This window comes from Palaemon carinicauda, chromosome 18 (genome assembly GCF_036898095.1).
Source record: "Palaemon carinicauda isolate YSFRI2023 chromosome 18, ASM3689809v2, whole genome shotgun sequence".
Lineage (NCBI taxonomy): Eukaryota > Metazoa > Arthropoda > Malacostraca > Decapoda > Palaemonidae > Palaemon > Palaemon carinicauda.
Window position 1 is genome coordinate 49,271,521 of NC_090742.1, and position 24,518 is coordinate 49,296,038.

General features: G+C 38.2%; 1 protein-coding gene across 4 annotated transcripts in view; it reads left to right on the forward strand.

Annotated features, from left to right (window-relative positions):
• TAF1B (TATA box-binding protein-associated factor RNA polymerase I subunit B) overlaps positions 1-24,518 on the forward strand; it is a 411,270-nt gene that overhangs the window by 373,120 nt on the left and 13,632 nt on the right. For all 4 annotated transcript variants that reach the window (XM_068392341.1, XM_068392343.1, XM_068392342.1 and 1 more), the window contains exon 8: positions 15,963-16,132. In XM_068392341.1, the coding sequence (XP_068248442.1) occupies positions 15,963-16,132 (170 nt within the window). The remainder of the gene's footprint in view (positions 1-15,962; positions 16,133-24,518) is intronic.

The following is a 24,518-nucleotide window of genomic DNA, read 5'->3' on the forward strand; positions in this document are numbered from 1 at the left end:
GGGGCTCCAAGTCAGGTCCATCAATCATGTGATGGTAGCAATCTTCTCCCTGGCGGCCTCAAACCAATGGCACATATCAGCCGTCCATCTGGCTGGAGTTCGGAACGTTGTGGCAGACGCACTCTCCAGGACGACACCGTTGGAGTAAGAATGGTCACTAGATCGCAAATCCTTTCAATGGATCCTCTCCCAAGTGCCGGATCTCCAGGTAGATCTCTTCGCGACGGAGTCCAACCACAAACTGAAATGTTATGTGGCCCCCAACCTGGACCCTTGGGCTTACGCCACGGATGCCATGTCTCTCGACTGGAACACCTGGGAAAGGATTTACCTTTTCCCACCGGTGAACCTACTGATGAAGGTGCTGGACAAACTTCGAACCTTCAAAGGTCAAGTAGCCCTGGTGGCCCCCAATTGGCCCAAGAGCAATTGGTTCCCTCTTTTACTGGAGCTGAATCTCCACCCTCACCAGATTCCCAACCCGACTTTGACCCAGATAGTACAAACGTGCACTGTGTTCGCTTCCTCAAACATTCGGAACACCCTAACTTTATGGACTTCATGAAGTTTGCGGCACACAAAGGGGCTAACATAGACCCCCAGAATACTTTATTCTTAGAATCAGACAAGAGAGACTCCACTCTTCGTCAATATGACTCAGCGGTCAAAAAACTAGCAAAGTTTTTGAAGGATTCTAATACTGTCTTTATGACACTAAACCTAACAGTAACCTTTTTTAGAACCTTGTTTGAGTCAGGCTTAGCAGCTAACACTATTACTACCATCAAGTCTGCCTTGAAGAAGATTTTCCTAATCGGCTTTAACATAGATCTAACAGATTCATTGCTAGCTTCGATCCCAAGAGCCTGTGCCAGACTCAAACCATCTCCTCGTCCTAGCTCGATTTCCTGGTTTCTCAATGATGTTCTTAAACTAGCGTCGGAAACTGTCAACGATTCATGTGAGCATATCCCCCTACTCAGAAAAACTCTCTTTCTCGTGAGTTTAGCATCTGGCGCCAGGATTTCGGAATTAGCTGCCTTATCAAGAGACCCAGGCCACATTGAGTTCCTTCCGTCAGGAGAGGTCCTCCTCTCCCCAGACAAGGTCTTCTTGGCCAAAAATGAAGACCCTCAGAATAGATGGTCCTCCTGGAAAATTATCCCTCTCCCTCAGGATACCTCCCTATGCCCGGTTACCACTCTAAAGTCCTTTCTATCAAGGACTTCCTATAAGACCTCGGGACCCTTGTTCATCAGAGAGCGGGGAGGGACTATAACTTTGAAAGGGATCAGACAACAGATCTTGTATTTCATTAAACAGGCTAATCCAGAGTCTTTTCCTCACGTCCACGACATTCGGGCGGTAGCGACCTCAATAAATTTTTTCCATCACATGAACTTTACAGATCTCTCTAAATATACCGGATGGAAATCCCCCTCAGTGTTCAAGCGGCACTATCTTAAACATCTAGAGGCCCTTCAACTCGCTACCGTAGCCGCAGGGAGCGTGGTATCCCCCAGACAAATTCCTTCCTAATTAATTCCTGAATCCGATATCTTCCACCTTCTTCCTCTTACCAGCCTCACTTACAATTCCTACCTGAGTTCGGTTTGTTATACCCTCTTAATGAGAGAATGCCTTGATGAAGTCATTGAGCTTCAGCACGGCATTTCATTCCCATGCTGAATCTTGGTGACGGGCAAGAGGGCTCTCGAACTTGGGGAAATTGCTCCCCCAGTTCGAATCTAAATTTCTCTCTTTCTTATCTTTTTCTTCCTCTTTATATTGCTTCAACCTTCTCCTAATATTATAAACTTTCTTTCATGATGCTGCCCCAACCCTATGAGTAAAATTTTCCATATGTATATGTGTATATTTTTACATATATATGTATGTTTATTATTTTTTTTTTCTATTTATGGCATGGATGTTTCTACATCTGTTATTGCCACTTGGGCGGATGTTTATGCATCCGGTATTGCTGCCTGCTTTGATGAATGTGAAAGGTGTCGCGGTTGGGAGGCGTTTGTGCTCAAAGCTATATGTGAGTGTATAGGATGATCTCAGCCATCCCGAAGATGGTTTGGACCTTTTTGGCGGAACTATTCCAAGTGTTGGGTCTTCGGAATCCAGGGGGATCCAATGCTTGGGGTAGGACTCTCGGCTTCTGGCCGGAAGCCCGTCATTACAGATATGGGGAGGATGATTCCATAGTTTCTTGGTCTCAGTCCTAACAGGCGGGTTCAGCTTACACCTGTGCCTCTATATCTGTTTTGATGCTATCCTTCGGGTAGGGTATGGAGTGGACCATCTGGGAAGTATACTCTCACTGTGCCGGTAGTGGAGAGTGTAAATTTCCTTCCCAACATGTGATGCCTTAATGTTCTCAAGCAGGTAAATCAAACTTCAAAAAATCACTCTTCTCTCTTCTTTTTTATGATGGATTCTTGTGAAAATGACCCCACCTCCCCTGGATATGCTGACTCGCCCCCGGCACTGTTGACGACCTCTGGCAATTCATTTAAAGAAAACTCCGTTGACGACCTAGGAACTAAAAAGGACTGTTCTTTAAACATTCTGAAAAAGGGTAATTTGGGCAACACAGGAAAACTGAAAGTCCTGCACGTTACCCAAATCCCTTTAGAAGCTAATTATGATGTGCTACATAAAATATTTGAGTGTTACGGATCAATAAAAGAAATTAGAATGAAACTTCAAGATGATAATTGGGAATCTTGGTTATCATTTAATTGTCATGAGGAAGCATTTAATGCAAGCTGTAACATTGTTGATATTAAAGTAGGTAATATGAGTGTTAAGGGTGCTCTTTGTGATGGGGCACCTAAAGATCTGGATGTCTACAGACCAGCAGACTGGGCTGATAAAGATATAGAGGCAGATATACCATCCCAAAGAAAGCCAAAACCACCAATGTGGCTTCTTGCTCAATCTGTGGGAGGTACGGAAAATTATTTCAAGATATGCAAATTTCTTCAGAGGAAGGTAGGTACGATCGCACCTGGAGATATATCTCGATTCGGGAAGAAAAGTTTCTTGATAAAGGCCAAGTCATACACACAGTCTGTTATACTGTCTAATTTGAAGACAGTAAATGATGATATAAAATTGGACATCAAACCCCATCTAAACTTTAGCTATGGAAGGGGAGTGGTTTTTAATAGGGATCTGTATGAATTTACTGAAGAGGAGATATTGGCCATGTGTCCCCTATCAGTGTGGAAAGTACATAAAGTACCTGGAACATCAATGATTGTTCTTACTTTCCAGGATGCTGATGTACCTTTCCACATAGACATAGAAAACGAAAGGATCAGAGTTCAACCTTTTAAGCAGAAGCCACTGCAATGTTATAATTGCTTTAAATTTGGACATCCTTCCAAAGTTTGCAATAATGAAAAAATTTGTAATACTTGCTCCAAAATTTACCATGGGGATTGTACACTTGAGGCAAGATGCTTAAACTGCAACTCTAATCATAAATCTAATGATAGGAGCTGCCAGTTTTATAAGTTAGAAGAGGCTGCCCTCAATAAATCAATTATTGAACATGTAAGCGTGGGGCATGCCAAGAGATTATTAAATAAATCTAATACTTATGCAAAAACATTAAAAACAGGAGAAAAAGTTCCTCGGGAATCATCTCACCCACCTACTACTGTAGGTAGTTCTCGAAAAAGGAATTCACAATCTATTGATAAAGTGCTGCATAAGACAAGAACATCTCCTCCTAAAGATTTATCATTGAGTATCAACAAAAAGACATTGCCCACCACTATCAAACCTTTGTCCCCCATTACAAAGGATAGTACTAACCTCTCCCAGGCCATATCCTTGCCTGATTTAATGGAGATTCCACCTGACACCAAGTTATCAGGTGTACCTGTAGTGGGGAAGGTACAAAAACCTGGTAACCTGCAACCTATTAATCGTAAAAGAGAGAGACCTCCATCTCTCTCACCCCCTTCCATAAGAAATACTAGAATTATGACATCAAATAAATATGATGTTTTGTCTGTTGATGTTGGCGATCAACCAGAAGACAATTTAAATAAATCAGAAATTCAAGTTGAGGTCCACCATCCCCCTCAACAAATATATAAAAAAGATACAAAGAAAAACTCCAACGTAAAACCCAACATAACAAGACCATCTCTGAAGAAACCTACAAGTAATAATGTTAGATTAAAAACTGCTAATGGGAAGACCTCACCCAAGACGTCTTCCAGAAATAATCCATAGTTTTCTCCTCCATTTTGCAATGGAACTGTCAGGGTTTGAGGGCGAAATATGAAGAACTTAAGCTCCTAATTCATGAGCATTCCCCCATAATAGTATGTCTACAGGAAAGTATGCTTGATTCTAACACTCCTAGTCCTCGAGAGTATGTTAGCTATGGAACACCATATAATCAACAAGCAGGGAGCCATGGCGGAAGTCTCATGTACATTCGTCGAGATGTTCCCCAAATACCTATGTCTATACGTACAACCCTGCAGGCAGTTGTTGTACAAATTGATATAGGGAGAAAATATACAATATGCTCTCTGTACTTACCTCCAAATGATGATATTTTATATGATGATTTAGCAGAAGTTATTCAACAACTCCCTCAACCTTTTCTCTTACTGGGAGATATGAATGGTAGACATCCTTTATGGGGTGATGTTTTGGCCAACACAAGGGGCAATATTATCTCATCAATTGTGGAGAATGAGGATGTGGGGCTCCTTAATACAGGAGAGCCCACGCACTTCCATGTTCAGACAGGTACTTTGTCATGCATTGACCTTTCAATTGCAAGCTCTAACTGCCTTCTTGATTTTGATTGGAGGACATTAGATGATTGGCATACTAGTGATCATGCACCAATCATTATAAACACCAACAAGGGTCCACCTTTGCAAAGATCGCCACGTTGGAATCTAGACAAGGCAGACTGGGTTAAATTTTCCGAGCTAAGTGAAATCGAAGGGAGAGCAGAACAGTTTGAAAGTATTGATGATGCTATAGACCTGCTGAATGGAACTCTTCATACAGCAGGAGTCAATTCAATTCCCAAAACAACAGGGTTATTCAAACGACGACCAGTCCCGTGGTGGTCTTCAGAACTAACTGCACTCCACAGAGCCACAAGAAGATCTCTAACACGATTGCGTAGACTCCGAACTGATGAGAATTTAATTATGTACAAGAAATGTAGAGCACAGTTCCGTCGTGCCATGAAAGAAGCAAGGCGCCAGTCATGGATGTCTTTTGTTTCCTCCATTAACAGTAGAACACCAGCATCTTCTGTGTGGAGGAAAGTAAAAAAGATAGCTGGCAAATTCACCCCCAACCCACCACCAGTGTTGAAGGTGAATGGCCAGTATGTAACTGAAGCAAATGAAGTTAGCAATGCCTTGGCTAATCATTTTTCAAATGTATCCAGCAAGTGTGAAGGAGCCCCTGGTCACCAGTATAGGAGCACTGAAGAAAATAAAATTTTAAATTTTGCAACAAGAAGGGAAGAGTCGTATAATTCTCCTTTCACTGAAAGAGAATTTGATTCCGCACTTGCTCATTGCAACGATACAGCCCCTGGACCCGATGGAATTCCATATGCAATGATTAAACATGTACATTTTAATACAAAGCTATTTATTTTAAGCATTATTAATAGAATATGGCATGATCATAGTTACCCAAGTGTTTGGGAACTAGCCATTATTTTAGCCTTTTTAAAACCCGGTAAAGACAAGTTTTTAGCAGCAAACTATCGTCCTATTGCATTGACATCTTGTTTATGTAAAATTATGGAGAAGATGGTCAATGCAAGGCTGATATGGTACCTTGAAAAGAAAGGTATTTTATCACCGATTCAATGTGGATTCCGAAAAATGCACTCAACGACTGATGTGTTGATACGACTTGAGTCTTCTATTTGTGAAGCCTTTGCTTCCAAACAGCACCATGTTACAGTATTTTTTGACCTTGAAAAGGCATATGATACCACATGGAGATATGGTATTCTTAAAACCATTCATGAATTGGGATTGAGAGGAGAGCTGCCACTATTTATTCAGGCATTTCTTTCACGTAGAGTTTTTCAAGTGAGAGTGGGGGAAACTCTATCAGAGAGTAAGTGCCAGGAAGAAGGAGTTCCTCAGGGTAGTGTGCTGAGTGTAACCCTTTTTGCACTAGCAATTAATGGGATATCCTCAGCCATTCCCCAGGATGTTCTCTCAACACTATTTGTGGATGATCTCTCAATATCATTTGCTGGCACTAGAATGGCAATGGTTGAGAGAAAAATCCAACTCTCTATTGATAAAATTATCCAGTGGGCTGACATGAATGGATTTAAGTTCTCGACAAGTAAAACTACCATTGTCCATTTTTGTCGTATCCGGGGAGTACATCCAGACCCGGATATATACATTAAAGGTCAACGGATACCATGTGTATCGGAAACCAAATTTTTAGGTTTGATATTTGACTGTAGACTTACATGGGTTTCTCACCTAAAAGCGCTAAAAGCTAAATGTGTTGAAGCTCTGAATATCTTAAAAGTATTGTCCCATACATCATGGGGGGCAGACCGCAATACTATTTTAAAATTATACAAGGCCTTGATTTTTTCCAAAATTAGTTATGGTTGTGAGGTATATTCTTCAGCCACCCCAAGCCGGTTAAAAATATTAGACTCGATACATCATGCAGGTATTAGATTATCTACTGGAGCTTTTAAAACCTCGCCTATCCCAAGTCTCCTTGTTGATGCTGGAGAGTTACCTCTAGACCTTTACCGAATGTCTTCCATTCTTCGGTATTGGTTTAGATTGCAAAGACTCCCTAGCTCTCTAGCCTTTCAGACTGCAAGCCTTGTAAGACACGCATCATACTTTGAGTTGCACCCAAAATCTCCTCAACCTTATGGCTTTCGGGTGAAACGATTTTTAAATAGTCTGGATATAATTAGAAATAAGGTACTTCCATTCAAGGTATCATCAACGCCTCCATGGAAATTACCTGACATATCATTTTGTAAATACTTTATTGGAGTTAAGAAGAATATGACTGACTTAGAATCCAGGTCTCTTTTTATGGAACATGTCGAAGAACATAGGGGATCGACTTTTATATATACTGATGGCTCCAAATCTGATGCTGGCGTTGGATTTGGAGTACATAGTAATGATTTTAATTGTAGAGGTGCACTTCCTCTAACAGCTTCCATATTTACTGCCGAACTGTATGGCATATTAACCGCTATTGAGAAAATAGCTTTGGAAAAGGAGGGTAATTTTACAATTTTTAGTGATGCAAGGAGTGTTCTTCAAGCTTTAGAAGTTTTTAATTCTAGTAACCCTCTAGTTTTAAAGATTTTAGAATGGCTTTTTATTATTGGACGGAAAGGTATAACTGTTCGATTTTGTTGGGTTCCAGCACATGTAGGTGTGTCTGGGAATGAGAAGGCAGATTTACTGGCGAAGAATGCGGCATCCGAGTTGTTACCAAGGAGGTATCCCATTCCATGTAACGATCTCCTACCTTACATCAAGAAATTGGTTTGTGATAAATGGCAACAGCACTGGGACAGTCAAGACGGCAATAAAATGAGGGAAGTAACAAATATCATATCACCTTGGAGGTATAACATGATTCCCCGAAAATGGGAGACGACTCTTTGTCGTCTCCGTATTGGTCACACACGGTTGACACACGAGTTTCTGCTGAAGGGCCAACACCAACCGTATTGCGAGGACTGCTTAGTACCTTTAACAGTGAGGCATTTGTTGACCGAATGCCCTAATTTTACTAACCTAAGAAATAGATATCTGTTTGAGGCTCAAGGTGAGGATGGCAGGTTTATCCTTGCCAAGATTCTTGGACATGATGTGTCTTACTATGCGAGCGGAATTTTTAGATTTATTTCAGAAGCAGGTCTTCTGAAAACTATTTAACTATTTTAATGACTTCTTAATTTTTATGGTTTTAATCGAATTCTCTTTAATTTTCATATACAGTAAATGGTATCGGCGTCAATGACCTTAGATGTCAGGATGCCAGAAAACTTTCAATCAATCAATCAATCAATCGGTTTGTTATATCACACCCATGGGTGTTCCCATTTCGTAACATTGTTTATTTTATTATCATTGATCAATTTACTTTTACCATACGAACTGTATTTCTTAAATGCCCAGGTTTATATAGTATGTTCTAGTAGTTGACCTTAGTTGGTTTTATTTCAAGTTTACTATTCATTTGTCTTCCCTTACTGGGATATTATATCATATCATGCTGATGTTATTAAAGATGACCATCTTCTAAGATAACTCTTGATTAAACCACTATTTGTTATGTTGATTTTAATTCGTTCCCTTATAGTTAATGAAGTTTGGGTTCGTTTCTTTGGTACTATTTCACTGGCCGGCACAGGATTGAGCCCAGAAAAGGGATTTTGACAAAGGAAAAATCTATTTCTGGGCGAGAGACCTGTGCCGCCCAGTGAACCCACCCTAGTTGCTCCCCCCCTGATCAGACCCCAAACTTAAGGGTGCTGTAAGGAGTGATGGGCAAGCGTGGGTAGAGTTAGTAGTACTGATCTGCGCGGCAGGGGAGGTTGAACCGCACCTCACTATTGAGGGATTTCGAAGAGGAGAAGTCTAAATGGTACGAGACCTCTGGTATTTCGCCCCAGTTTATACCGACACCATTAGGTGAGCGAGCTAGTTCAACCTAGCATTCCTATACATTTTTTCTCTGGTAATATTAGCAGTTATATTCCTTAGAAATGGTGCATTAGGAGCATTTCACTGGGCGGCACAGGTCTCTCGCCCAGAAATAGATTTTTCCTTCGTCAAAATCCCCTTTTTTTTGTGCTCAAGCCATTTTGTCCCGATGGAAATGTACCAGAGAATTAATATTTTCTGATGTGGTCAATTAGAGTTTCTAATCCATTAGAGTTCTTAGACATTTCACTAATTATAGGACAAAATTCCATCTATAGATAGTGTGTTATAAAGTAGTATGTTTACACTTCCAACATAGAAACTTGGAACGATAGCCCAAGGCTATGAATAGCATATGAAAGTTTTTTGTAAATTGCTTCGAAACAAAAATTTATCATCACAGTCCCACTCACTATGAACAATATCTCTGCTTGAAAGTGATTTGTCAGACAAAAGTCAGTAAAAAAGAGGGGGTTAAAAATGGAGTTACACTACCTTTTTATTGAGGTACAGTAGGTCCAAATAAAGGATATGCAAAAAGAGCTATAATCTGTTATTATTTCCAAAAGCATATAAATATAACAAGAATTGGTGCATTAATAATTACATTAATTTTGTGCAGAAAATCAGAGGTTTTCATCCAAGATATACATAATATAATAATATAAAAAAGAATATTCCATATGATAAAGAAAAGAATATCACCTTCGACTCTTCACTATATATATATAAATATATATATATATATATATATATATATATATATATATATATATATATATATATATATATATATATATATATATATATATATATATATATAAATATATATAGGTTATCACACACTACAAATAAGAATATTATTCCACCTGCACTATGTAGACTCTGAAAGTCCCAAATATAGTCCATAAGAGTACATGCACAACACTAAAAGGCTGGTTTAATCACACTACCAGCGGCCACCACAAAGTGTTTAATCTCTTCCAATTGTTGCAAGTAATGTTTGAAAAACACTCTTGAAGATTTCCTTCCCGTGTAAGCTTGTAAGCCTTCGAAGGACATATACTGGAAAAAGTTTAAGGAAAAGGCTACATTCCTATGGTCCTGACCCAATGACATAGTATCTGTGTCAGCCCTTCTGATAAAATAGGTGAGTTTGGACCTTAGGTGTTTCAAAGAGAGATTCGAACCCGTTGTTTCCCCATTAAAAAGTTGTCCATCTTTATAGGCCTCATTCTTTAACAGGTAAGCCTTAAAGCATTCCACATGGAACAGAGAAGGGTTTTCCTTTGGTGGAACGATCTTCCAGGACCTCCAACGTTTTGTGGGGAGCTCATTTTTATCCAGGAATGCAGGATCTGGGTATAGATTTACTTCTCCCAGTTCCAAGAATTCAATGTGGCCATCATCCCTTGATAGTGCCACAATTTTGCTAACTCTAGCATCAGAAGCCATAGCAAGTAAAGAGGTCGATTTTAGAGTAAGATCCCTCAAGGAAGCAGGGTCCTTATCTATTGCGGAGGCTCAAGTGCAAGACTTTGTCCAACGACCATGAGATGGCCTTGGGAGGAGCATTTGGTTTCAATTTAGCACAAGCCTTTTGGATCTTATTTAATAGTTCACAATCAATTTTATATCAAAAGTGTAAGTGATAGGTCTGGTTAGGGCCGATTTACATGAGGCAATAGTTGTTGAGGCCAAACCTTGTCCGTGAAGAGAAATAAAGATTAAAATACAGAAGTTTATAGTAATTGAAGAAGGCTGACATACTTTAATGAACTCCACCCACTTTTTTTAGGAAGACAAGGATTGTCTTATAGTAGTAGCAGACTTGTATTCTTATATAAAAGCAATCCTCTCCTTCAAAACTTTCTTTTAGCAGGTAGGGCGAGAAAATCATGAGCTGGAGGTTTTTTCTTATCCAGGAGGAAGCGAATACAGCCTTCTGTTGAACATTCTGGGACAGCAATGGAGTCGGCTTGGATCTCAATAGGGCATCTGCCATCACATTGCGAACCCATTCTAAGTGAACTTCTGAGATGCCAATTTCTCTGCTTTGCCTGAGTGAGAATGGTCAAAATTACATGAGTGATCTGTGGAGACATTGAACCCTGTCTGTTGATGCAGGGGACTATCATTTTGCTCCCGAGAACTAACTTGATGTGTGAATTTTTCTTTGGGTTCACCCCTGCCTATGAGCAGCATTCCACTACCTTTCGTCCCAGAGGTAGAGACTCCGGCAGAGGGTCCGGCAGAGATTCTTCTCACCGTCCCTCCAGAGGCAGAGGAGGAAGGGGAGCTAGCGGCCGAGGTGGCAAACCCTCGGGAAACCAGAAGCAATGAAGTGCTTCCGGTGGGAGGAAGACTCCGCCAATTCCAGGATCGTTGGACCTTCGATCCTTAGGCTCACAGCATCATCAGGAAAGGACTGGGCTGGAGCTGGACTCAACCACCCCCATCCTTCCAGCAATTCTTCCAACAGTCAACCCCCCTCCTGGAAGAATATGTCCTGGAACTCTTGAACAAGAAGGTGATCAAGAGGGTAAAGGTTTCAAGGGAGACTCTTTTGTGTTCCCAAGAAAGACTCAGACAAACTCAGAGTCATTCTAGACTTGTCCCCTCTCAACAAGTTCATTGCGAACAACAAATTCAAGATGCCGACTCTGCAACAAATAAGGGCCCTTCTGCCTCACAGGGCCTACACGGTCTCCATAGACCTGGCGGATGCCTACTGGAACATTCCAATGAATCACTACACTTCCTCCTACCTAGGATTTTGACTCCAAAGGAGAAGTTACGCCTTCAGGGCCATGCCCTTCGGGCTCCACGAATCTTCACCAAGCTGGCAGACGCAATCGTCCAACAGCTACGTCTTCAGGGCGTCCAAGTGATGGCCTACCTAGATGACTGGCCAGTCTGGTCGACATTGCCTGAAGATTGTCTGAGAGCCTGCAACAAAGTCACCCAGTTCCTAGAGCATGTAGGTTTCAAGATAAACGCCGAGAAATCTCGCCTCGCTCCAGCTCAGAAGTTCCAATTGGGACCTTCAGTCACACCGCGTTTCCATTCCACCGAAGAAAAGGAAGGAAATAGCAGGGTCTGTCAGAAGGCTTTTAAAATCCAAACGGATCTCAAGACGCCAACAGGAACAAGTTCTGGGCTCTCTACAGTTCGACTCAGTAACAAACCCAGTGCTTCGCGCACAGCTAAAGGATGCCGCGGGAGTCTGGAGACGATTCGCATCCATCGCTCGAAGAGACCTCAAGAGACAGCTTCTAAACAGACTTCGCTCACTTCTAAAGCCGTGGTCGGAAGCAAAGGCCCTGAAAAGGTCCATCCCTCTTCAACACCCACCTCCATCGATCAACATCCACACGGACGCTTCACTGGAGGGTTGGGGAGGTCACTCCCACCAACAACAGGTTCAAGGAACATGGTCTCCCCTATTCAAGACGTTTCACATCAACATCTTGGAGGCCATGGCGGTTCTTCTCACCCTGAAGAAACTTTCCCCGCCTCCCTCGATCCACATCCATCTGACTCTGGACAACTCAGTGGTAGTCAGATGTCTCAATCGTCAGGGCTCAAGATCACCCCAGATAAATCAGGTGCTTCTACCTATCTTCCGTCTGGCAGACAGGAAGAAATGGCACCTGTCTGCAGTTCACCTACAAGGATTCCGCAACGTGACAGCGGACGCTCTATCAAGGACAAGTCCAATAGCGGAATGGTCTCTAGACGCAAGATCATTCTCCTTCATCTCTCTCCATATATATATGTATATATATATATATATATATATATATATATATATATATATATATATATATATATATATGTATATATTATATATGTATGTAGTCCTCAGACATGTAGGCCTAGGGCTTCCAACTTTCTTAGTGCCTTGTGGAACCCAGCCGAATGTTTGTTGTAATAATCTCGATTGGGGAGTGTGAAGAACATACCCAAACCATCTCTACCTACCCCTCAATATGATCTCATCCACACACACACACACACACACACACACACACACACACACACACACACACACACATATATATATAAGGGATTTTGACGAAGGAAAAATCTATTTCTGGGGAGAGACCTGTGACGCCCGGTGAAAAGGGTCCTTCTTTACACTTTTCTAATATAAATCTTCCAAATATACTAGAGAAAGATAAAAGCATGGAATGCAGAGGTTACAACCCTCGCGCGATCACCTTGTGGGTGTCGTATATTTAACAAGGGCGTGTGTAAACCACTATTCACAGGCTGTCTTCCATTTAGATAATCCCTTCATCAAAGGGGAGGGCCGTGACAGGCCCTAGAGAATACAGTTGGACTACCCCACCGACACCTACTACTCGCGCTCTCCAGGTCATCCTTCTATTTGGACTTGCCCGCTAAGTCGTTTTTTTATTTTGTTAGGTGTGTTTCGCAAGTGATTGTCGTTAATTCAACATGACTGACGTTGCTACTTCACCTTTAACAATGCTAAGTACCATAGTTTGTTTTGACAGTTTTTTCACTACCGGGCATTTGTTCTCTTTCCAGTAATGTGGTTTTTTATTTTGGAAGAGGCTTGGCCGTCCTCAGTATCGGCAGCCATTTTGGTTTTGTTCGATTCGGTAGTTTTTCAAGTATTGCCCTTCTGGTACTCTGTCATCTAGGTTATATCACTTACGTTTTATGACCAATATTATTATCATTATTTATTATTGTTTTTTACTATGGTATTTATTTGCTAGCAAGTCCAATTTGGACAAAGAATATCGATCTAGTCTTTGTTATAGTTATGTTCACGCCTCAGGAAGGTGCTCGATTTAGACTATATCTTTATGTTTAATTGTTACGTTGTCGTTATTCTTCGTTCTTGGTTATTACAATTTTATCATTATTCTTATCATATTATTGTGTGATTTTGGTTTTTTATTATGTAACCTTGAGAGCGTGAGCATAGAGTGCTCGTATTCTGTTTCTACAGATACGAGTTACCCCTTCTCTCGTTTTCTTTATTAAGCTCGAGTAGAGGAGGTGGATATATATATATATATATATATATATATATATATATATATATATATATATATATATATATATATATATATATATATATAGTATATGTATGTATATATATATATATATATATATGTATATATATATATATATATATATATATATATATATATATATATATATATATATATATATATATATATATATATATATATATTTCATTTTCATTTTCGCGTAGTCAAATATACCCAAGGAAGCTACCTTATAGGAACTTCCATCAGGACGACATAGCTATCTCACCCAAAAATAGATTTTTCGCTTCGCTCAAAATCCGTTTTATATCATCATCACTATCACCATCACCATCTCTATCTACCCCTCATCATGATCTTATCCACATATTGCACTCGAGTAATCTCTCTTATTGTTTCATTTCTAATCCTGTCTTGCCATTTAACTCCCAGTACCCTTCTGGGGCTTTGTACTCAAATCTATTAAATCTATTGGATATTGTTTTATTGTCATACCTTAACCCGTGTCCATAGAGTTACACCGATCTCATTAAACTGATACATAGTCGGATTTTTTTTATGTAATTTTAGGCGACTTGATTTCCAAATTTTACCTAACCTAGTAATTGCCGGATTTGCTTTTTCAAATATTTCACTAAACTCTAATTCTAAAGACCCTGTGGGTCAGAAGCAAACTCTGCTCAAATGTTTATGATATTCTCACAAAAACTTCACTGATATGCAAAATAAAATCCTTAGGAAAATTCAGTGAACTCTATTTCAATTTTATGATAGGGTTCAATGACTTGTTTACTCATCTACGTATTTTGCTATTAGAATTAATTTCCATATGACTGAACCAGGTGTTCATTTGGCCTACTAAATCTATTTGTCATTGGTTCATAAAACCACCATTACTTCTAAGAAACCTGCCACATTTATAAAAAATTAAGAAACACTAAGAATATTATAATCAAGGTGTCTGGCAGCAATTGAAATACAATCGTGAATATTTTTTTAAAACAAATTTTCATTACATTTGGATATAACAAAAACACAACACACGCGCATATATATATATATATATATATATATATATATATATATATATATATATATATATATATATATATATATACATATATATATATATATATATATATATATATATATATATATATATACACAGTATATATATATATATATATATATATATATATATATACATATATATATATATATATATATATATATATATATATATATACAGTATATATATATATATATATATATATATATATATATATATATATATATATATATATACATGTGTGTATATATATATATATATATATATATATATATATATACAGTATATATATATATATATATATATATATATATATATATATATATACATATATATATATATATATATATATATATATATATATATATATATATATATATAATGTATATAAATATATATGCGTGTGTGTGTGATGTGTCTTTGGTATATCCAAATGTAAAGAAATTTTTTTTAAAGAAATATTCACGATTGTATTATGAATGGGTTGCATTATTTGGAAAAAAAAATTAATTTTGTTTTTAGGTCAATAATACAGTAAAAAATCCAGAAAAATAGTTTGTCATGTAAATGTTCCCTTAACAAAAGCTCTTTTATTGACTATTTAAAAGCACTTTATCCCATCTTGTGTATATTTTGGCCCTGAAATATGAAGGTTAAATATGAGGGAATTGGTTAGTCTACTAAAAAGCTACCATAAATTTGAATTGAATAAGCTTGGAACTGAAATAAATCAATGTCATGGTTTTGTTGGATAGAGGCATTTATATCGATAAGGACTTCATAATTACTTTATATTATATCATTTCTTCTTGTTATCCCACACTGGCTACCGGGAAAGAAAATTTCTTGGTTCATATCACTAAAGGACTCAAATGTCAACTTTTCAGCAGTTTTAGAGATCTTTGAATGGATGCATATTGTGTGACAGTTGTTTGGGTAGGGTCTTACCCTTTTTCTAATAGCTTCTTTTTCTTTTTAAAGACATTTGGCAGTTTCTGTGTTGCCAACCAAGTGTTATTAAAGTTTAAGGAGGAAATAACAATAAAAACACTTCAGCTCTAGCTTTTGAAATTTCTTGTTTACATAGTAAATTTTTCTTCACAGCAAAGCAATGTCAGTCATATGCAGAGAAACTTCTTGATGCACAAAATACATCTTTAGAAGCTCAAATAAATCAGTCCTTTGTGTACAAACCAACCAGACTACCTATTTATGGTACTGTTGAACAATTTGTGAATCATTCAAGGAAAGAAGATGAACATGGACTTGTGAAGGTAAGTGATATTAGCAGTTTTCACTATTGTTTTTCACTTAGCATTATTTTTAATATTTTTATCATTACAAGAAAAATGGTTAAAGACATCCCTTAGTTAACATTCCAAATGTCATAGGCGTGTGTTATAAAGCAATTTGCTAACAGTAATAAGGATGGACTGGTTTTTATGTTACTGTAACTGGTAGAAGTGATATCAGGGATCATGAAGGATAGTTGGTGGTATGATTATTTTTCTTATGTATTTATGACTAAAATATAACAAAGTTATTTATACACATTTTCCCATCGAGGTGTCACTGCTTTGTTGAGTTAGCCATTTATTTTGAGTTTACCGGATACAGAATCTAACAAGATTGCCATGTTATGAGTTATTCAAGATATAAAACTACACAAACTTTAAACATGTTTCCTTTAATTGCCAGATTTACCAGCATCATGAGTCAAATTATGCAATGGAATATATACCTGGTGACAGTGCTGTAGGGAATGTGGCCCCTAAGTAATTGCCTAAATGCTGATGATTGGTGATGAATGCAAAGGTGGTGGGGATTCAGTGCTCGAGTATTTTGTATGGTATGAAAGATTTAGTAAATAATGGTCTTGCTGTAATTTTTCTTGGGAATGTAAATTAATCAGGGGAAGAGTAATGGGAGGAGTATGTAAGTGACCAAAACAAATTTGATTGATGAACACAAGTAAGTATTAAAAGGAATTGAAAGTAATCATTATGCATGGAGTAGGCCCTTTTCAAGGGATTTTTATAGCTGTGTCGGTTACATAAGATTAGAGTTTATGTCCATTATGGAATGGAGAAACTTGTTGGAATCATGCTGATAGTGTGAAGGAGAGCATGTGTTACATTTGGTGTCAGAATGGCATGCATTATAATTGTTTTGTTGAGAATTGTGATGATCACACTTATAAAATGAAGGATATGACCAAACTGTTAGATAAAAAGAGATGAAAATGTAGTTTGATTGGATAATGCAAGAGAGGTTCGTGTTTGTGTAATTCGAAGCAGTGGTAAAATGTCTGTGTTGGTAGAGATAAATGCTGTACAGTATTTTGGAATAATTGACACAGGTGCACATATTTCCACAGTGAATGCTAGTATTGTACATAAGGTAGAGAAATTTAAATCGGGTATTCCAAGCTGCTATTTAAGATACATGGAATTGAACTAGGTCATATTTTTGGTTGGGAGGAAGTTAACTGTAAATATATGTGATATGACAGACGTTGTGCATACTTTTGCTGTCCAGAGTGATAAGCAAATACTATATTGTTTTCTATTTTGGATTTAATTTTGGATAATGAATGGTACACAGCATCTGGGGATGTAGGAAATAGATTATTGATGAGAGTAATGTGGTTGTAAGGATGTAGAATGAAAGTGTTTGTGTGGTTAATTTCCTAGGTATGGCATGTACAGTGATACCTCTGGATACGAAAGTTTCTGCTTACGAAAAATTCAGGATGCGAAAAGTGATTCGAAGATTTTTATGCCCCAGGATACGGATAAAATTTCAGGATACGAAAACCTTACGAGATCCCAACTCTTCGCCGAGAGTAATTTTAAAAAGCGCGCGCCGCCAGACTTTGAACTTGGGTAGACTCACTTACAGCCTCCCGCTCACCCATTGGTTATCTCCCTACTCAGACACTAGCTGACGCCATAAGATCCTGCTTTCCTATTGGTCGGCAACTATCCCAGCTTGCCTACGCATCGGCGTTCATCTCTCTCTCTCTCTTTTCGTTCCGACCGCGGTATCATTAACAGACATTGTGTGCTTTCGCTTGTTTGACTTAGTGTTAATATACAGTACATTCGTACGCCACGTGTTATCGTTAATAAACATTCGTTACTGTGCACTGTACTGTATTAGTGTTTACTATACATAGACTGTATATAACGTTACGTAGTGTATTATATTACGTATTACTGTAGCCATGGGTCCCAAGAATGTTGCCGAAGGAAAGAAGAAGAAGACGATGCTCTCGATGGAGACGAAACTTGAAATCGTTAAAAAGTACGAGTCTGGCATGCGTTTAAGTGCGATCGCCAAGGAGTATGGCCGGAATCCATCTACGATAGGCACCATCCTGAAGCAGAAGGCGGCCATAAAAGCAGCGACACCTTCTAAGGGCGTCACTATTTTCTCCAACAAGAGAACCCACGTGCATGATGAGATGGAGAGGCTGCTTCTTGTGTGGATCAAGGACAAAGAGATCTCAGGAGACACCATCACTGAGACTACAATTTGCCAGAAGGCCTCCGCCATTTTCGGTGATCTCGTGCGTGCTCAGGCCGAGGAAGGAGCAGGAGAAGGAACATCCCAGCAGGAACCCCCAGAGTTCAAGGCTTCTCGTGGGTGGTTCGAGAAGTTCAAGAAAAGGACTGGCATCCATTCAGTGGTACGGCATGGGGAGGCAGCCAGCTCGGACACGAAGGCCGCCGAAGTCTTTGTTAAAACGTTCGACGAGTTGACTCTGCAGGAAGGCTACAGTTCGCAGCAAGTTTTCAATTGCGATGAAACTGGGCTTTTCTGGAAGAAAATGCCTCGTCGGACGTTCATCACGGCGGAGGAGAAGAGGCTACCCGGACATAAGCCTATGAAGGACAGGCTTACCCTTGCTTTTTGTGCAAACGCCAGTGGGGACTGCAAGATAAAGCCCCTGCTGGTGTACCATTCAGAAAATCCCCGAGCCTTCAAAGCCCACAAAGTCATCAAGGAGAACCTTCCTGTGATGTGGAAGGCGAATGCAAAAGCCTGGGTAACGAGGCAACTGTTCATTGATTGGGTGAATGTCTGCTTCGGTCCGACTGTCCGAAAATATTTGGAAGAAAAGCGCCTCCCTATGAAATGTCTGCTGGTGTTGGACAATGCTCCAGCTCACCCTCCTGGCCTCAAGGAATATCTTCTGGCCGAGTATTCCTTCATAAAGGTCCTGTATCTACCGCCTAACACCACCCCTCTCCTCCAGCCCATGGACCAGCAAGTTATTTCTAATTTTAAAAAATTGTACACGAAGCATCTCTTCAAGAGATGTTTCCAAGTCACAGAGAGTACAAACCTCACTCTGCGTGAATTTTGGAAAGATCACTTTAACATCGTGATATGCCTCAAACTCATCGATCTCGCTTGGCAGGAAGTTTCGAGGCGTACCCTAAACTCATCTTGGAGGAAGCTGTGGCCTGATGCTGTCTCTGCACGAGACTTCGAGGGGTTCGGGAAGCCTGGAGGCGAAGCCGAGATCGTTGACGATCCTGAACCAATTCAGCAGTCTGAGGTGGCTGACATCGTACATCTTGGTACGTCCATGGGGCTGGAAGTTAGCGCGGAGGATATAGATGAACTTATCGAGGAGCACCACGAGGAGTTGACGACGGACGACCTGAAGGAGTTGCAGACGATGCAAGTGAGTGATGTTCAAGAGCAGTTCTCTAGCGGTGATGAGGAGGATGTTGCACCTTTGAAAACGGCAGACATCAAGGAAATTCTTGCATGTTTCCATAAAATGGCAGACTACGTCGAAAAGGAACATCCAGAAAAAGTTTATACCAACCGTGCACTTGAACACTGCAATGACGTTTGCCTAACGCATTTTAGAAATGTGTTGAAAAGTAGGCAGAAACAAGCTTCAATGGATAGTTTCTCATTAAAGAGGCCAGCGGTATTAGTAGGCCAAGACGAAGGTGAAAGTGAAGAAAAGAAACAGAAAAGAGGAAGGGATGAAGAATTAGAAGGTGAAAGTAAAGAAAAGAAACAGAAAAAAGAAAGTGATGAAGAAGTAGAAGGTGAAAGTAAAGAAAAGAAACAGAAAAAAGAATGTGATGAAGAAGTAGAAGAGATTTAGAAAATATGAAAAACGTAAAGTTATAAAAAAGCAAAAAAAAAAAAAATTCAATTTTAAGTTTTATGTTACCGTTAAGTGTTAAAGTAATTTTTTCTTTCATTTTATAGTTTTCCATACGTAATGTTAAGTGTTAATTATTTCTGCCATTTTTTTATTTCGTGAAGTTTAAGTGTTAATGTGTTAAGTGTGTAAATTACTGTACGTAGTCTGTCACTTGTTACGTTTTCTGCCTTATGCCATCCTCCTCTGCCGCGACTTCGCTATCGGACATCGTCTCAATCAAAAGGTAAGTTTCAACTTTTTTGTTACACTAATTAACTGTAACCTTTTTTTCAGAGTGTACAGGTATCAATCCTTAATTTAGGTTTACGTACAGGTAACAATACACCTTCACTGATCTAAATGCTTTACGTACATACAGTACCGTAACTTTTATACAGTAGTAAAGAAAACGGACCGTTTTCTTTGGGCTTGGGGGGGATAACTTGGCTATAACTACATTATTGAATAATCTCATAGTGGTTTCTGGAATGGATTAGGCTGTTTTTAACGGTTGTGTTAATTATTGAATGATAGAAATGGCTGCATTGCATGTTTATTACTACAGTTTAGCGTGTTTATGAAAGAAAAGGTGACTTTTTGTAAGGCTTGGAACGGATTAGGCTATTTACATTTAAAACGCGACTCAGGATACGAAAATATCAGGATTCGAAACCACATCCTGAACGGATTACTTTCGTATCCTGAGGCATCACTGTATAGGGAAGACTGATGGTGAATTGTTGACATTGGAAAATGTGGAAGAAATGCAACAGTTTTGTCGGATATGTTAGCTGAAAGATTGTATTTAAAATGGTGTTCATATTTCTAAATGGAAGGGTATGTTAAGAGAATTTAAGAGATTTGGAGGAACGTTTTTAGTTTATTCTGCATCAAGAACTGTAAGTACCAGTATAATCCGTGAATGGTACAATTGGAATGTGTAAAATTGTTCTTGACATATGGACATATGGGTAAGTTTCAAGTTGTGGGATTGCATGAAAGAGAGAATATTTACACCATTTTTCATTAAGATCTGTGCGGATGTTACAACTATGTATGAGGCTTGTCAGAGAGGGAAATGTTAAAGAATGTGTGCAAGTCTGCCCATTCTGTGATTGATTAGTAATGAACCAATAGAATTGGTAGTGATATATTGTTTTGTTACCTGTAACTGCAAAGTCATGGGCTCATTTGGTGATAATGAGTACACATAAATTTGCATATGCATTGCCTTTGAGGAATAAAAGAAGTGAAAATATTGGAGTAGTGAGCCAGATTTTGCTACACAGGTGTTTGCAAAATCATGAAATTGTTAAGTGACAACGGTTCTGATTTTATTGGAATATCGTTTGAAAAAATCTCGTAAGAGTTGGGAATCAAATGTGCATACAACTCCGTACAGTCTGTCGGCTGTCAGTCTTCAGGGATTTAGGTAACAGAGACACCGGTGAAGAGTGAAAATGCTTATACAATTGGCACCCTTGGATCAATGAACTCTAGCTCCCCTAACCAACTAACCACTGTCTATATGCAATTGCCTAACACCATAATTAACGCATTACATTGTTTTCAAGTACAGTAGGGTCCCGAATTATGCGAGAATATGGTCGATTAATGACCTCGTATATATGGAAAATCGTATATTTCGAAACACACAACAAACAGAAATAATTCCATTGGGGCCATGGCAACCAGCAACTTGCCTATTCAAACGTGTTTACTACCCATTTCCAATACTTTCGATTTACTATACTATATTTTTTCTATAATATCAAATTGTTATTGTGGATAAATCAAACTTTAAAGTTCTAATAACTTGAAAAAAGGTTAAAATTACAACCAGGATGGGTGTAAACACCATATATTTCCCGTTATAACACGACCCAAAATACAGACAAATTTTAATGTTTGTCATATCTATTGTATAAAACAACTGGTGAATAGCAAAACCATCACTCTATAGACTAGTTTTTGTTGAATCATTGAAAATCCAGAATTATCAAAATAAAGGTCATTTTATATCATGCGTTTCCTAAACACGCCAAAAAGCACAATAAAAAACAACCAATGTTTTGTTTACTTTTATCTCTAATCATAACGAAGAAACAGACGCATTTACACATGTGTAAAGGTTAGTTTTTGCATCGACAGCAATCTTATCAATTATTGATTATATGTTGATTTTGTTATTACCAACGTTCTACTTAATTTTTCTTAGAACTTCCAAATAAATGAAATGAATGCTATTTATATAATGTTTTTCTTTATGACGCCGCCTGAAACGGAAACCTTCCATTCGTTTACTGTACGCTCCATCTTCGATCATAATAAACAAACAAAGGCATTAAACACGCATGATCAAAGTAATGAATAATGATATTAAAAGCTTTTAGTAAATATGTCATTATTAATACTTTTCCTAACTTCAGTTATAAGTCAACTTGTACCCACCTCAATTATGGAACCATCAGAAAAAAGTAAAAGAAGAAGAAAGTACTAGGCCGGGTTTTAAAGTCATCGAACAATAAGTTACCGCTATAACGTTCGACGTAACAGAGAAGGTGCGAGTTTGGAGAAAGTAAGGAAAATTGAACCATGATTGATTTTTAATATAATTAATACTTTGTGAAGCCACAAAGATTTTATTTGTTAGAGAGATAGAGGTAAAAAATGAGAGGTAGCGAAAGGTAGCCTCGCTAGAGAGAGAGAGAGAGAGAGAGAGAGAGAGAGAGAGAGAGAGAGAGAGAGAGAGAGACAGAGAGAGTGTGTTTTAATAGTACTAAACAAAAAATGTGATAGATTAAAACACATTGGAGCTTATGTAATATTAACTAACTGTATAGATGGTTTGAATAAGGTAAGAAATGGTATAAACAATACTTTGTTATTATATTCGTACGCTCTCAAGAGCGGAAACTAGACATCAGCTGATCTGATCACAGCCAGAAGTAAAACAAAAAGAAGTCACCAATACTCGAATTTCAAAACGCACGCGAAATTCAAAAACAAATGCACATGTTTTCTTAAAGTGCAATTAACTATTTAAAGAGTTGCAATTTTCTAGAATAAAATGATGTTTCCTAAAAAATTGTGGTTTGCTGATGAAATCAGATACCGTATTTTAAGCTATGATTGAAATGGATGTATACACGGTATAATATTTTCGTTTCGTATTTAAATGACACTTTAAGAAACCTGATTTTGGTTTCTTCATCTATTTGTAAGTATTGTATTACACGAGAGAGAGAGAGAGAGAGAGAGAGAGAGAGAGAGAGAGAGAGAGAGAGAGAGAGAGAGAGAGAGAGAGAGAGAAGAATCAGCTGTTGTAATCGAATGCCGTGTTTTTGTTTTGTGTACTTTCTGAAGCGAGGAATTAATTGCCATAACCAACAATAGTCATGTTAACTTCATTCTTAAACTCAGGTTGTCATATGTGAACTAAGGTTTTATTTCTTACAGAGAGAGAGAGAGAGAGAGAGAGAGAGAGATTTTTATAATTATACCGTGTACTCTACAAAACCAATCTTTGCAAATCAAATGTATACTTTTTAAAATATGACAAAATATTGCCGACTCGTTACCGAAGTTTAGGCTATTCACTGCCGATAAACGAACCCAGTCTACTCGTGAAAACCTTGAACGGCCGAAGGGAAAAATAAAGCTTTAATATATACTGTACTAAACAAATATCATGCTTTAATATACCATCATTAACACTACCATTAAAATTATCGAAAGGTTGGAGAAAGATAAAGATTGCCGACAACGTAACCAAAATTCTGTTTACATTTTGTCAGCTGGACTCGCACAGTTAACAGTTGATTTCATTGTCGATGTGGAATTTTATCCTTAAATAGGCTATTTATCATGGTTATGTTAATAAGGTGTAATGTTAATATTGTTTTGTAACATTATAAATCACCGTATTTAGGGCTACCAATATACTTAAAAAGACAATAGATTTGATTCATTTTGTAGTGCTTGACTAGCAGACCTTGAACAGCTTCGCAGATACGGAAAATTTATTTTAGAAAAATAGAGGTTGCATAAAAGGGGAATCGTATAATTCGAACACGCATAATTCGGGACCGTACTGTAGTTCACTAATTGTACTGTAGATTTTATTATAGTAATATTATAATAAAGTAATGTACAAACTGGATTTTTTACATCCTTAATTTAATAAATAAACTACTTCTAATTTAATTTTATCCTCTTCATAATCCTTAATTAAAATTTAACAATTCAATTCTATAATTAAGTTTAATGTTATTTTTGGGCTCAAGCCATGACGTCCTGATAGAAGGTTCCTTTAGTAGCTTCCCAAGGGTATATATGACTACAGAGATATTCCCAGAGAATCAAACCAAAGGTTTCACAGAATTTTAACTTTTGGCGCGAGTTCCCTTAAGATTACTCTCAAGGGTATCGTATATAATCAGGGGACGTATTCTTGACACGCCACATGGCAATCTGCACCCCGA